We start from the raw sequence: 13,562 nt of genomic DNA on the forward strand, positions 1-13,562 counted from the left end.
GCAAACAGGTGGAACCAGAACATTTGTGTCATTATTGACTGTGAATTGCTTCTGACATATATACCCAACCCATCACCAGGACTGTCTACTTCCACCTCTGTTGCAACATACAAATCTGTTATTGTCTCATTTATCTGCTGCTGAAATCCTTATGCCTGCCTTGGTTACCTTTAGACTTGACTATTCCAACACCCTGCTTGGTTGCCTCCCTTTCACTACTCTTAAAAAACCTTATATTGGGTTCACACTTGGCGACACCTTCATTTAAAGTTCTCATCCTTATTTTCAAATCCCATCATGGCCTCAAGACGTCCTCCAAATTTTTGTAATCTTCTCCAGCCCTACTACTGTTTGAGAACTCCTCCAGTTGTAGTCTCTTGCATATCCCGGACTTCAGTTGCCTGGACATTGGCAACTGTGCCTTCAGTTGCTGAGAGTAAAATTATGACATTAATATGAGTGTGATCTATATTACACCTGACCCTACAGTAACTAACACCATTACTGTACAGAATATAGGAAAACATTCTACTTCAGAGCATGAACCTCACTAACCCCAGCCGAACAAAAACATTTAGTGACTACTGATGAGTGCATCAACTGAACAAAAGAATGTGTTGAAGTTTGCTATCTGTAGGATATTTACAAATAACAATCATTATAAGTGGCAAAGATCATTTGGCCATATGTAATTCATCCATTCTACAGCTCTCTACTGTTCTATAAATTATTCCAATGTTATGCCATTTACAATTCCATCTTTGAATTGATTCTGCACTTAAGTCTTTCTTTTAAAAATATCTCGAAGATAGTCCTAACATTACATTTACTAGTTTGAGTCTGGGACTTCTTATTCAACAAGTGAATTTAAAGTAGCATTCTGGATTCATTTTTGCCACTCCCTTAATGATTTTATGCACCTGCCTGTAAGATCACTTCTCTGACTAGTTGCAAAGCCCAGTCACTTCAGTCCTTCCTCATAAATCAGGCCCTTTACACTGTAATGCGCTAGAAATTGTGTCTTGATGACCAAAGTAAGGCTGTTCTGGCCAAAGAGCACTGTGCAGCTTGATCATAACTTTCTTCAAAATATTTGACTATTTTGTTATATTGCTCCATACGCTATTTTTGCTTTGGTTGGGTATGTTTAGAGTCAGGTCTAATAACAATACTAATTTACTAAAACATCTCACACTCATCTGCACTAAACTTAATTTGAAATTAAGCTGTACCTTTAGATATGTTAACAAATTCAATTCTAAGTTTTGAACACTTTTTTTTCTGATCCTAGTTGGCATTTCTAGTTGTATGATATCCAGCTAAAATAAATAGCCTACTTTTGCACTTCATTTACTTACTGATGTGTCTCTGATTTATGTATTAGAGATGTGGTTGTGCAATTTCTTAGATTTAATTGCTAGCTAAACATGCTATGGGATATTGAAAAGATGGAAGATACTGATTGTAATGTTACGATATGAACAATTAACAGGTTGATTTCCAATTTCTCTCTCCATCTTTGCTTCTGGTAAAACATGGTAAAGAAAAATTTTATACAGGACAGTTAAACCATGGGCAGTAATTAGAATTGGGAATTGCTCTATCTTATCAATACTTCCAGTATTATTATTGCTTATCTGAATTTACTTCTCTTGTTCCTCCTTAGCTGGAGATACAACATTCCACTGACAATAATAACTAACAGTTGCTTCTTTTCAAAGTATTTGACTGACATTGATAAATAAATTGTTGATACAACATAATCAGAAGCATAGCGATAATATTACTGGACCAGTAACCCAGAGCGCAAGGTTAATATCCTGAGGATTGAGTTCTAATCTCACTATAAGAGATGGAGGCCATAGGTGAGAAAGCTGAGTAGTCATAGGGTTTTACTGCACCGAAACAGACTCTTCAATCCAACTTGTTCTTGCCAACCAGGTATCTTAAACTGATCTAGCCCCATTTGGCTGCATTTGGCCCATATCCCTCCAAACCTTTCCTATTATATACCAAACTAGATGCCTTTTTAATATTGTAATTGTACCAGCCTCCACCACTTCCTCTGGCAACTCGTTCCATACGTGCACTACTCTGTGCATGAAAAAGTTGTCCCTCAGGCCCCTCTTAAATCTTTACCCTCTCACTTTGAACCTATACCCTCTAGTTTTGGACTTCCCTACTCTGGGAAAAAGACCTTGGCTATTCACCCTATCCATGCCCCTCATGATTTTATAAACCTCTGCAAGCTCACCCCATAGCCTCTGATACTGCAGGGAAAAAGAAACCCAGCCTATTTAACCTGTCCCCATAGCTCAAACCCTCCAATGCCAGCAACATCCTTGTAAATCTTTTCTGAACAATTTCAAGTTTAACAGCATCTTTTCTATAGCAGGGAGACCAGAATTGAACTCAGTATTCTAGAAGTGGCCGTACCAATATCCTGCACAACCACAACATCCAAATTACTTCTTTAAATGATGAAAAGCAGTGGACCCAACACTGATCCTTGTGGCACACCGCTGGTCACAGGCCTCCAGTTCAAAAAGTAACCCTCTACCAGCACCCTCTGTGTCCTACCTTCAAGCTTATTTTGTATCAAATGGCTAGCTTCCCCTGGATTCCATGTGCTGTAACCTTACTAACCAGTCTACCATGCGGAATTTTGTTGAATGCCTTGCTGAAGTCCATATAGACAATGTTGACCACTCTGCTTTCATTGATCTTTTGTTACCTCTTCAAAAGACTGCATCAAGTTCGTGAGACATGATTTCCCATGTACAAAGCCATATTGACTAATTCTAATCAGTCCTTGCTTTTCCAAATGCATGTAAATCCTGTCCCTCAGAATTCCCTCCAACAACTTACCCACCACTGACATAAAGCTCTCCAATTGATAGTTCCCTGCAATTTCCTTACCACTTTACTTAAACAATAGCACCACATTACCCTCTAGTCTTCCAGCACCTCACTCATCGCTGTCAATGATACAAATATTTCAGCAAGGGGCCCAGCAATCTCTTTCCTAACTTCCCACAACGTTCTAGATCAGGAAATAGCAAGTAAATGATAGAATGTTTTAAAAAAAAGATTCTAAGAGGAAAAGTTTAGTAGTTTAGAGGTCATGTGAATGAAAGAACAAAAAGATTGAAGTAGTGAAATGTGCCTTAATTTGAAACCACTATGGATACAAGGAGGAGGATATCAGGAATGGCATATATGCAGCAAAGGAGGAATAAGAGAAGTTATCTCAGAGAGGCAATAATACGACAAGTATTGATAGAACAAATCAGTTCTGGATTAACATTTTCTTGTGCCTTGTCTGGGAATTGAACAGCTATAAATTGGAAATCATCTTAACAGAATTATCTGCTTAACAGTTATTCACATCAGTGGAGTTGACTGTTGTTTACTCACTTTGTAGAGACCCAATGGCTCTCTACCTGAGGGGGCATTTGCACAGTTATCCTGGCTCCATTGTACAGGTGCTTCAACATGTGATGACATTGAAAATCTTTGCTAAATTTGCCCAGGATTTTCTCGATGGACCTGCTGGAAGTTCCCTCTGAGGAATGGAGAGATGAAGCACTACACAGTCCTGGAATTAAGACAGATGTAATGTAATATCTATAACAGATGAACATAAGTAAATCGACATTAAACACAGCAAGTACAGTGCTAACCAATGAACTCCTTAATTCAGGTTGTTATACAAATTAACAAGTAATAATTCAGATTTAGAGTCACAGAGTCATACAGCATGGAAACAGACCCTTCAGTCTAACTCCTCCATGCCGACCAGGTTTTCCAAACTAAACTAGTGCTATTTCCCTGCGTTTGCCCCACATTCCTCTAAACCTTTCCTATCCATGTACCTGTCCAGATGTCTTTTAATTGCTGTTATTGTACCTGCCTCTACCACTTGCTCTGGGAATTCATTCTAGATTTATTAATTTAAAAAATAAACATACCATGAACTTTTTAGAAAAAGAATATTCCCGTTTAAGTTTTGTGCTAATGACTTTAGTTTATCAAATTTTAATTATCTATAAGTTCAAACTAAATTTGTACATGATTTTTTGTAACGAATGGACCTTCGAAGCTTACCTTTGGAGTATATCCTGGGAATACTCAGTGTGTTAAAAGGCATGATTTTCACAAGTAGGGATATATCCCCGAGACAATCCTACTCATCTTTGCACACTTCATGCCTACATCTGCTTCCCTATTCTGTGTACATGCATGTGTATAATTTTGAGATTAAAACATGGATTAAATGTGATTTGATTGATATTTTATGATTCAAGTAGTTTCAACAATTTTCAGCTTGTTGCTTGACTTGGTTATTTTGAATAAGACAAACTGGTTAGTTTACTTCACAATCAAAATCAAAGTCTGCCATGATACACAATGAACTACAGAATCTAGTTAGGTTCACCAACACAAAGTGGCATGTTGGTTTAACTTTTTGTTAAGCCAAGTGCCTCTTCTTGTTAAGAGTTGAGTGGTTTATCCTCCTCTATTGTTGATTAGATAAGCCCTTACACTTAGCACTGCAAGGAGATTTGGTGGCAACTCTCAACCCAATTACAAGCTGCTATTGGTTGATATCAAAAAAAACATGACCTGACCTTCAGTTGACATTCGATACAACATGTTGTCAAACTTCCTCGAAAGCCTTGGCACTTCCTTCTTCTGCAAACCAGGTCTGAGATTGGGCCAATATTCTCACAGTGGATCTTGTTCTCAATTATCCTCAACTAACGATTCACATGAAAATCCATGAAAAATCTTCTACAGAACGTTTAAATGCCAAGCCAGTTTGTTGTCTATTTAACCCTTTCTTTTGACCTGCAAGGAATTCTGAGCTGTTTGGGGTTGATTTCCCCTGATTTGAACCATCTTAACAGCCACGTTCAGGGCAAAATGTTGGAAACGAAAATAGGTGCAGAGATTTCTGGTGCCAAGTCCCCCATTCACATCACATCCGTTTTTGGGACAATACAGTGTGGAGCTGGGGGAACACAGCAGGCTAGGCAGCATCAGAGGAGCAGGAAAGATTTGTGAAATAGGGTCCCAACCCGAACCGTCAACTTTAACAGGTTAGCCTCATCTGGAGAGTAGTCATTCTGGTGGTACATTAAATATGGGTTGGATACAACCTGCCTTGTGCTATATAGCAACAATATCAAGGATCTGAGTTCAATGTTTATCATAGTATCAGTGTTGCTTCCGTCTTACAGTATGCTGGCATATTGCTTTATAAAGGATTAACATTAATTCTGTTTCTTTTCAACCTTCTGCTCCTTTGATGTTGCCTGGCCTGCTGTGTTCCTCCATCTCCACATTGTATTGGCTCTGGCTCCAGCATCTGCAGTTCTTGTTATCTCTGACATCCTTTTTTGGGAATAGATTACATATGAATGATACAGGAGTGTGACAGTGCAACCTCTGACATTTTCTTTAGTTTCTGCTAGAGGTGACAACTGTTATATCTTTACAAGGTGAGTCAATACTAGTTCATATCACAATGATCATGTCTATTGCTTTTTTGCCAGTTCCTTCAAAGCATCTTGAACAGGAAGCTTCTGATGAATAAAGAGCTAGTAGCTTCAAAGACTATTTAATAGCCACCTTTAACAGCAGATGGAATAATATGCATTTGGTATCTATTGGCAAGCAGAATCTGTACTAGATGACAAGTTTAATTTGGCCCCATTAATTATACACAAGTCTTCTAACACATTCCTATTGTGCTCACAACAAGCTTAGAATTGCTTTGGAGCAGGTGATTGTCCCTCAGATTAATCCTTATTAATCAAAAAGTGTTGTTATCATTTTTTAATTAAAATAGGAATACAGTATTGTGCAATTACATAATTTATCACTGCTCTCATCTTCTTTTCCAACACACAGTGGAATAATCCTGATTTTGCTGTATTTCAAATCTTATGGTACAATGCTTCTTCTGTTCAAGTTATTTGATTGTATGAGCCAGCACTGGTGCCGTGGCACTGACTCAAAGGAGCCAAGAGAAAGCAGAAGGTTGAAAAGAAACAGAATTAATGTTAATCCTTTATAAAGCAATATGCCAGCATACTGTAAGACGGAAGCAACACTGATACTATGATAAACATTGAACTCAGATCTTTGATGTTGTTGCTATATAGCACAAGATAGGTTGTATCAAATCCATATTTAATGTACCACCAGAAGGACTATCCTCCAAATGAGGCTAACCTGTTAATGGGTGAAGAAGTGAGGAAACTTCTCAATGAAGATCTTCCTTCAAAACATTTTGTATCTGCATTAGTCCCTCCCACACAAAAGCTTGTCAGCTGAGATTTCCTCCACTCTGAACTACCATGTGGATGGAACTGAAGGTGAGAGAACAGGAGTTAGTAGTTTCCTGCTTCCTCATTACTCTTGGAGAAGAAGGTTAGAGAGAAATAGATGGTGGTGGTGGCACTGGAGGTCAGTGCTGGTAACAGCAAAGCTGAACGGTTCATTCACACACAAAGCAGGGCATTTCTTTCTAACACTTTTCCACTCCTAACTCTTCAAATCTCACAGTTCAAGTCTTTTCTGTATTGTATTTGCTCAAACTCAGGCAACATGAATGTGTTGTGTTGTAGTCTCAATGTCTTTTCTACAGTGTGGAGTCTAGTCTAGTCAGAGCACACTTACCCGAGGTATTTTTAAGGTCATGTGCAGGCTTGGCATTGGTTTTAGATTCTACATCTTGTGATAAAACCTAGAATATCATCAATATTTTTGCAGACTCGAACTTTTAAAAATTCATTCAAGGGAACTTGGATATCACTGGCTAGGTCAGCATTTAATATTTCACCTCATTAGCCTGAAGGTAGTAGTGAGCCACTTTCTTAAACTATTGTAGTTCTTGAGTGTAAGAACACCCACACTGCAGGTAGGGACAGAATTCCAGAATGTTGAGTTAATGGAACGGTGGTATTTGTTCAAATGACGATGGTGTGTGGCTTGGAGGGGAACGAACAGGTTTTCCATGCTTCTGCTGCACTTGTCCCTCTAGATGGAATTAGTCATGGGTTTGGAAGGTGCTGTCTAGGCAACCTTGCTATAGTCCATCATGTAGATTGCATCCACTGCTGCTACTGTGCATCACTGATGTAGGGAATGGATGTTAAAGGTTGTGGATGGGGTGCTAATCAAGGGGACTGCTTTGTCTTGGATAGTCTTAAGCTTCTTGAATGTCATTAGAGCTGCATCCATCCATGCAAGTGGGAAATACTCCACTCCTCACCTGTGCCTTGCACAGGCATTGAGGAGACAGAAAGACAGATACTCATCACAGAATTTACAGTCTCTAGCTGCTCTTGAGTCACATTATATAGCTAATCCAGTTCAGTTTCTGTTCAAGCTAATCTCCAGGGTGTTGATAGTAGGGGTTTCAGTGATGGTAACACCATTGATTTCAGGGGATGATGGTTAGGTTCTCTTTTAGAGTCAAAGAGTGATAAAGCTGCACAGCATGCAAACAGACCCTTCAGATCAACTCTTCCATGCCGACCAGATATCGTAAATTACTCTAGTCCCATTTGTCTGCATTTGGCCCATTACCCTCTAAACCCTTCCTATTCATATACCCGTCCAGACTCCTTTTAAATGTTGTCATTGTACCAGCCTCCACCACTTTCTCTGGCAGATGATTCCATAAACGCACCACCCTCTGTGTGAAAAAGTTGTCCCTTGGATCCCTTTTAAATCTTTCCCCTCTCACCTTAAACATATGCCCTCTAGTTTTGGACTTGCCCAGCCTGGGAAAAAGACCTTGGCTTTTCACCCTATCCATTCCCCTCATAATTTTATAAACCTCTATAATGTCATTCCTCTGCCTCCGACAGTCAGGGAAAACAGCCCCAGCCTATTCAGCCTCTCCCTATAACTTAATCCCTCCAACCCTAGCAACGTCCTTGTAAATCTTTTCTGAACTCTTTCAAGTTTCACGACATCCTTCCTATAGCAGGGAGACCAGAATTGAACACAGTATTCCAAAAGTAGCCTAACCAATGTCCTGTACAGCTGCATCATGACCTCCCAACATTTATACTCAATGCACTGACCAATAAAGGCAAGCATGCCAAATGCCTTTGTTTGAGATTGTCATTTGTTTGTGCAAGGCACTGCCTTTAATGCCTTACAAAAATCCTTGTGTTTCTGAGTAATAACAAGCCTACTTCCATCCAGAATATAAATATTGTTATTTTGTTTAACGAAATTAAATATTTCACATTGATATTAAGCTCCATCTGTCTTTTTAGCCCATTACCCTTATCTTATCAGTAATTCTCTGCAGTTTCTTTTAATCTTCTGCAGAGCATTATCTGTAAATATTATCTCCACTCTCTCTGGGCTTATGGTGAAATCACTGTTCTATGCTGTGAATAGCAGTTGCCTAAAACTAAACATTGTGGGACACCATACATCAATTCTAACCATTTAGAAACTCTCTTAATTAGGTATAATGCTATCTCTGCACTGGTAGAACTGCTTGAGGAAAGAGTCCTGCACATACTTTGGGAATTTCATTGTCTTCTTCCCATTGACTCCTTTTCTTCTATGACTGGATGAGGTAAGTTTGTTCCTTATCCCCTCCCATGACAATGGCTTTTTGCAGGGTGAAGTGCCCCTTAGGCTGCTGTCTTCTTGAATACTTAAACTGTTTACCAATACTACATTTGTGGAAAATCAAGGGTTTGGATCGAGGTGCGGTGAGATACTTTGGAAACTGGAGAAACGCCATTTCAGTTTAACATTGTATGGGCTGTAAATTCAGAGTAGCATCAAACTTGGATTCTGGACTCCTGAGTATGTTTGAAAGTTGTTTTATTGCAACTAAATCGATTAGAGTGAAGACACTCTCCCTTCCGTTTAAATATTCAAAACTCTAACTGTGAGAGACCGTGTTATGCAAATATATATTCTGGTTAGTGTTTAAATGTCCCCTGAAGAGTTTCAGTTATGTGAAACAGGCAATGACTGGCTGACCCTAAACTGAAAGTAGCAATCTCAGATTCATTAAATGCATCATTAAAGATTTTATTTTGAACCACAGAGGGTTAGAGCACAGAGGATATTTTCAGCCCTCTTGTATGTTTACTTGCTCTTTGCTGGAACAATCCAGAACTAATTATATTGATGTTTTTCCACACAAGACACAACGATTTCTGTCACAACTATGGTCTGTGAGAAAGCATGGATATTCAAAGAATCCACTTTATGATAACTTTGCTCGCCTTAGCAACACTTTTAAATTGAATTGTAAGGCTCTTATTGTTGACTGCTTAGCTAGTGAATGGTAATACACTCTGACTGAATCTGATCAATTAGTTCAATCTATTTGACATCAGTGCCATGCCCTCAATAACTCCACTGTCAGAATGTCTTAGAGTCAGAGAGTAATAGAGTTTTTACAGCACAACAAAAGGCCCTTCGGCCCATCATGTCTGAGGTGGTCATCAAACATCTATCTATTCTAATCCCACTTTCCAGCACTTGGCCCACAGACTTGTATGCTATACTGTTTCAAGTGATCATCTAAGTAGCTCTTAAAGGTTCCTGCCTCTACCATCTTTTTAGACAGTGAGTCTCACAACCCTCTGGGTGAAGAGATATTTTCTCAAATCCACTCAAAATCTTCTGCTCCTTTCGTTAAGAGTGTTCTCCTGGTTCTTGACTCCTTTAGCGATGGGAAAAGTTTCTGCCCATCTACCCTGTTGATGCCTTTCATAACTGCGTACACCTCAATCAGACTACCAAAACCACCCCCTCCCCCCCATCCCAGTCAGCCTAAGGAAAACAGTTCCAACCTATTGACTTCCTCTTCAGAACTGAATCACTCCAACCCAGGCAACACCCTGTTGATTCTCCTCTGCAAAGATCCTCCTTAGAAGAGATTCGTTTTCAAAATAAAGAACCTAGTTCTGTTATACCTCAACTTCTTTGGCTCAGAACACATTTCTGTCAAGCACTTGAAGGAATGATCCTTTTTTTTGGTGGACAAAAAAAACAAGTGCAGGTTGTGGTGGGAGCATGAAAAGCGATTAATGCTGGGAAGATACCTTCAGAGTTACTTGGTGTGACTGGAAATGGACAATGGAACCGGAGGAGAGTAGAATGGAAGACACGGACAGAATGAAAGGCAAAGATGATAGCACAGAGAACAGAAGATAAAGTTTAACGGATAGAGAGCTAGCAAGCATAGGAAAGCATGGAACAAAAACAAAGTTCCTCAAGTTCTGAGGAAGGGTCACCGGACCCGAAACGTTAACTCTGTTTTTTCCTTCAGATGCTGCCAGACCTGCTGAGCTTTTCCAGCAACTTTGTTTTTGTTCCTGATTTACAGCGTCCGCAGTTCTTTTGGTTTTTATATAGGAAAGCATGGAATCGGGAGTGAAATAACCCATTCTCCCTAGAAGCTACTAGAAGCCTCCTCCATTTATTTGGCCACTTAAGGGATGCCTTTCAAGCTTCTACACTTGAAATGCAGTGACAGACGGCTCCCGGTCTGTGTACATTGTCCTCATCTCGTAATCAGCCCCTGCGGAGAGGCTAAGTGGGAGTGGAAGGGGCGAGTGGATTCGTATCGTTTTAATAAGATAGGGCTATGTTTTTAAAGACAGTCTTTACTCTGGCACAGACCCAGCATCTTGATACCGCCTCTGAACAAACCGCTTTAGCAGAAGCCAAAGCTGCGAATGTCAGTACAAACCCAGTCAGGAAGAAGACGTTCCGTTTATTTTTGTCTGTTTTTCTCGACATGGACTGACATATTTGCCACAACGTTAAGCCTCAGCAGGTTGAAGTTTGCAAACAGAAAGCCGAGCATTTCGCAGTCTAACAGGCTCCGAGAGAAATCCCCTTACAGTTGTTACAGATCAGGAAGGGGCTGATGATAATAATTGCCCAGCGATTTACTTTGGCTGAGATTGTTGGGAGAACTCTGACAGAACATCTTCAGATCGGGCAGACTTTCTACTGCGGGTCGGCCCTGATTTAATTTACTGGATTGAGCAAAGAAAAAAGGTCGCTCGATAATTTCAAACAGATGGAGATTTTTAAAAAGAATTGTCCCGATCCCCAGCCCTTCAGTGATTTGCAGACTGTTTCTATTCTGGGTGAACTCTTTCCTTCTGATACAGGAGTGGGGAACAGGGCTACGCTCGCTGATCTGAGTGTTGCTCAGCTTTCACAAACATCCTGCGGTTTATAAAGCAGCAACCCACCCCATCACTTGCACTTCTAAACCACCGCCTCTGTTGCTTTTTAAATACCAGTTTGTCCTACTTCACAGAACCTATTTTGTTACCCACATAAACCAGAGCCTTAATTTCAGAGAGAACGCGAAACAGCGCACTAAATTAATTCTACAACCAATTATACATAAGAGAAGCTAATTTGGAAAAAGGCTCCATCTGCTTTTCAGAATTCTCACACACGGCCAGCTTATCAATTTCCTCTCTAACTCCCACTACTGGGTGGGTTTCGGAGCTCACACTCCAAGCCCTGATAGTCTGGCTCCGTGGCCTTGAGCAGTTACAAACCCCATCGGGGGTTGGGGTAGGGGGACTTCCATCCAGCTGCCCCTCCCGTAGAGACTGAGGCTCCGGGGATAATGCGCTCGATTGAGTCCCATACATGCAACACGCACACAACTGACAGGTTCTGAGGAAGGGTCACCGGACCCGAAACGTTAACTCTGATTTCCCTCCACAGATGCTGCCAGACCTGCTGAGCTTTTCCAGCAACTTCTGTTTTGGACAGGTGACGGTGTGTGTGTGTGTGGGCTGTGTGGCTCCATGACTCTAAGTACCGTAGCAACCCACACGGACGCGCATGTACACAGGACATACAAACATATATATATGTACACGGGACATATAAACATATATATGTACACAGGATATACAAACATATATAAATGTACACAGGGTATACAAACATATATATGTACACGGGACATATAAACATATATGTACACAGGATATACAAACATATATATATATACACAGGGTATACAAACATATATATGTACATGGGACGTACAAGCATATATGTACATAGGACATACAAACATATATATATATATGTACACAGGACATACCAACATATATATGTTCACAGGGTATACAAACATATATATGTACATAGGACATACAAACATATTTATATGTACACAGGACATACTAACATATATATGTACACAGGACATACAAACATATATGTACACAGGACATACACATGGACACGAGAGTTTCGAATTTACATGACAAACAAATACATGGACATACATGGACAAAGGACACAAACACACACATGGACACGGACAATACGAACATGCACAAACAGACACTGATAGCAGCAGTCTCTCTATAGCCGGGACAGAGGGATTTACCTGTGATGATGAATGTCAGTAGAAGCGACCGGGACACCGTTCCCAGCCGCTGTTTCCACATCCCGTTCATATTGTCCCGGAGCTCCCCCTCTTGATCCGCCTTCACTCCCGGGATTACTTCCGAAGCCAAGCGACCGCTGCAAGCTGTCCTTCTCACAGTATGTCTGTGTGTGTCTATGTGTGTGTGTGTATAAGGGGGTTAGAGATAGATATCTCTCCCTTTCTATTCCTCACTCACAGCCCAGGCTCTCTCTGACTGCCGGTAAACCAGCCGCTGAATTCCAACAGCTAATTTGCGCAGAAGTTTCTCTCTCTCTTTTAGTTTTTTTCCTTTGGTTTTCCAAGAAAACAAACGGAAGCTGAGGCAGTGTGAAAGTGCCTCAGATTTAGGACAGCGCACCCAAGGAGCGGTGGCTGGAAGCTTTGAGTGTTCTGCTACACAGTGTGTGTGTGAGAGAGGGAGTCTGTGTCTGTCTGTGTGTGTGTGAGACAGAGAGAGTCTGTGTCTGTCTCTGTCTGCGTGTGTGTGCGTGTGTGTGTGTGCAGGAGAGAGAGGGTCTGAGAATGTCTCTGTCTCTGTGTATGTGTGTGTGTGTTTGTGGCGAGGCCTCTCAGTTCCCAAGCACATCAACACTGGCTGTGGGTCAGGAGGTGGAGACTCTGCCTCTGAGGCGCTGTATCAAAGGGATGAGTTTATGACGATCATTCTTGTGGCGCGCACACACACACACACACTGAAGGGTTTGTTGTTTTTCCACCAAGACACTTATCCAGGAAACGTCCTTTCATTCTTACACAACACTGATTTTTGACTGGGAAATCAAATCCCACCTCGCCTCTCGAATCCCCTTTCTAATCTCTGAGCAATTTGGGCAACTTCTTAAAATTCTTGCTCCAGTATGGTTAGGACAGGCGCTAGGTTAGAAGTCGCTGCCTCGCTATATCACAGAATTGGGAGGGTAGTACAGGCCATTCGGCCTGCCGTCCCTGTGTTATCTCTCTGCAGAGAATTCAACTAACCTCATTTTCTTCTTTCAGAAACCTTGCTACTTTCCTTTTGATACATTGCAGCCGATTATCCCCACACATCCTACGTCAGTAAGCTATGTTATATGTCAATTATTTAGAA

The 13,562-nt window shown here is 40.7% G+C and overlaps 1 protein-coding gene across 1 annotated transcript in view; it reads right to left on the reverse strand.

Moving 5' to 3' along the window:
- The window catches only part of LOC109936550 (protein APCDD1-like), a 29,849-nt gene extending 16,533 nt beyond the window's left edge, over positions 1–13,316 (reverse strand). The window contains exons 1-2 of the mRNA XM_020535150.2: positions 12,434–13,316; positions 3,418–3,598 (exon numbers count right to left, since the gene is read on the reverse strand). Coding sequence (XP_020390739.1) covers positions 3,418–3,598; positions 12,434–12,503 — 251 coding nt within the window. The 5' untranslated portion in view covers positions 12,504–13,316. The remainder of the gene's footprint in view (positions 1–3,417; positions 3,599–12,433) is intronic.
- Positions 13,317–13,562: the final 246 nt, after the last annotated feature.

Source organism: Rhincodon typus, chromosome 4 (genome assembly GCF_021869965.1).
Source record: "Rhincodon typus isolate 14 chromosome 4, sRhiTyp1.1, whole genome shotgun sequence".
NCBI lineage: Eukaryota > Metazoa > Chordata > Chondrichthyes > Orectolobiformes > Rhincodontidae > Rhincodon > Rhincodon typus.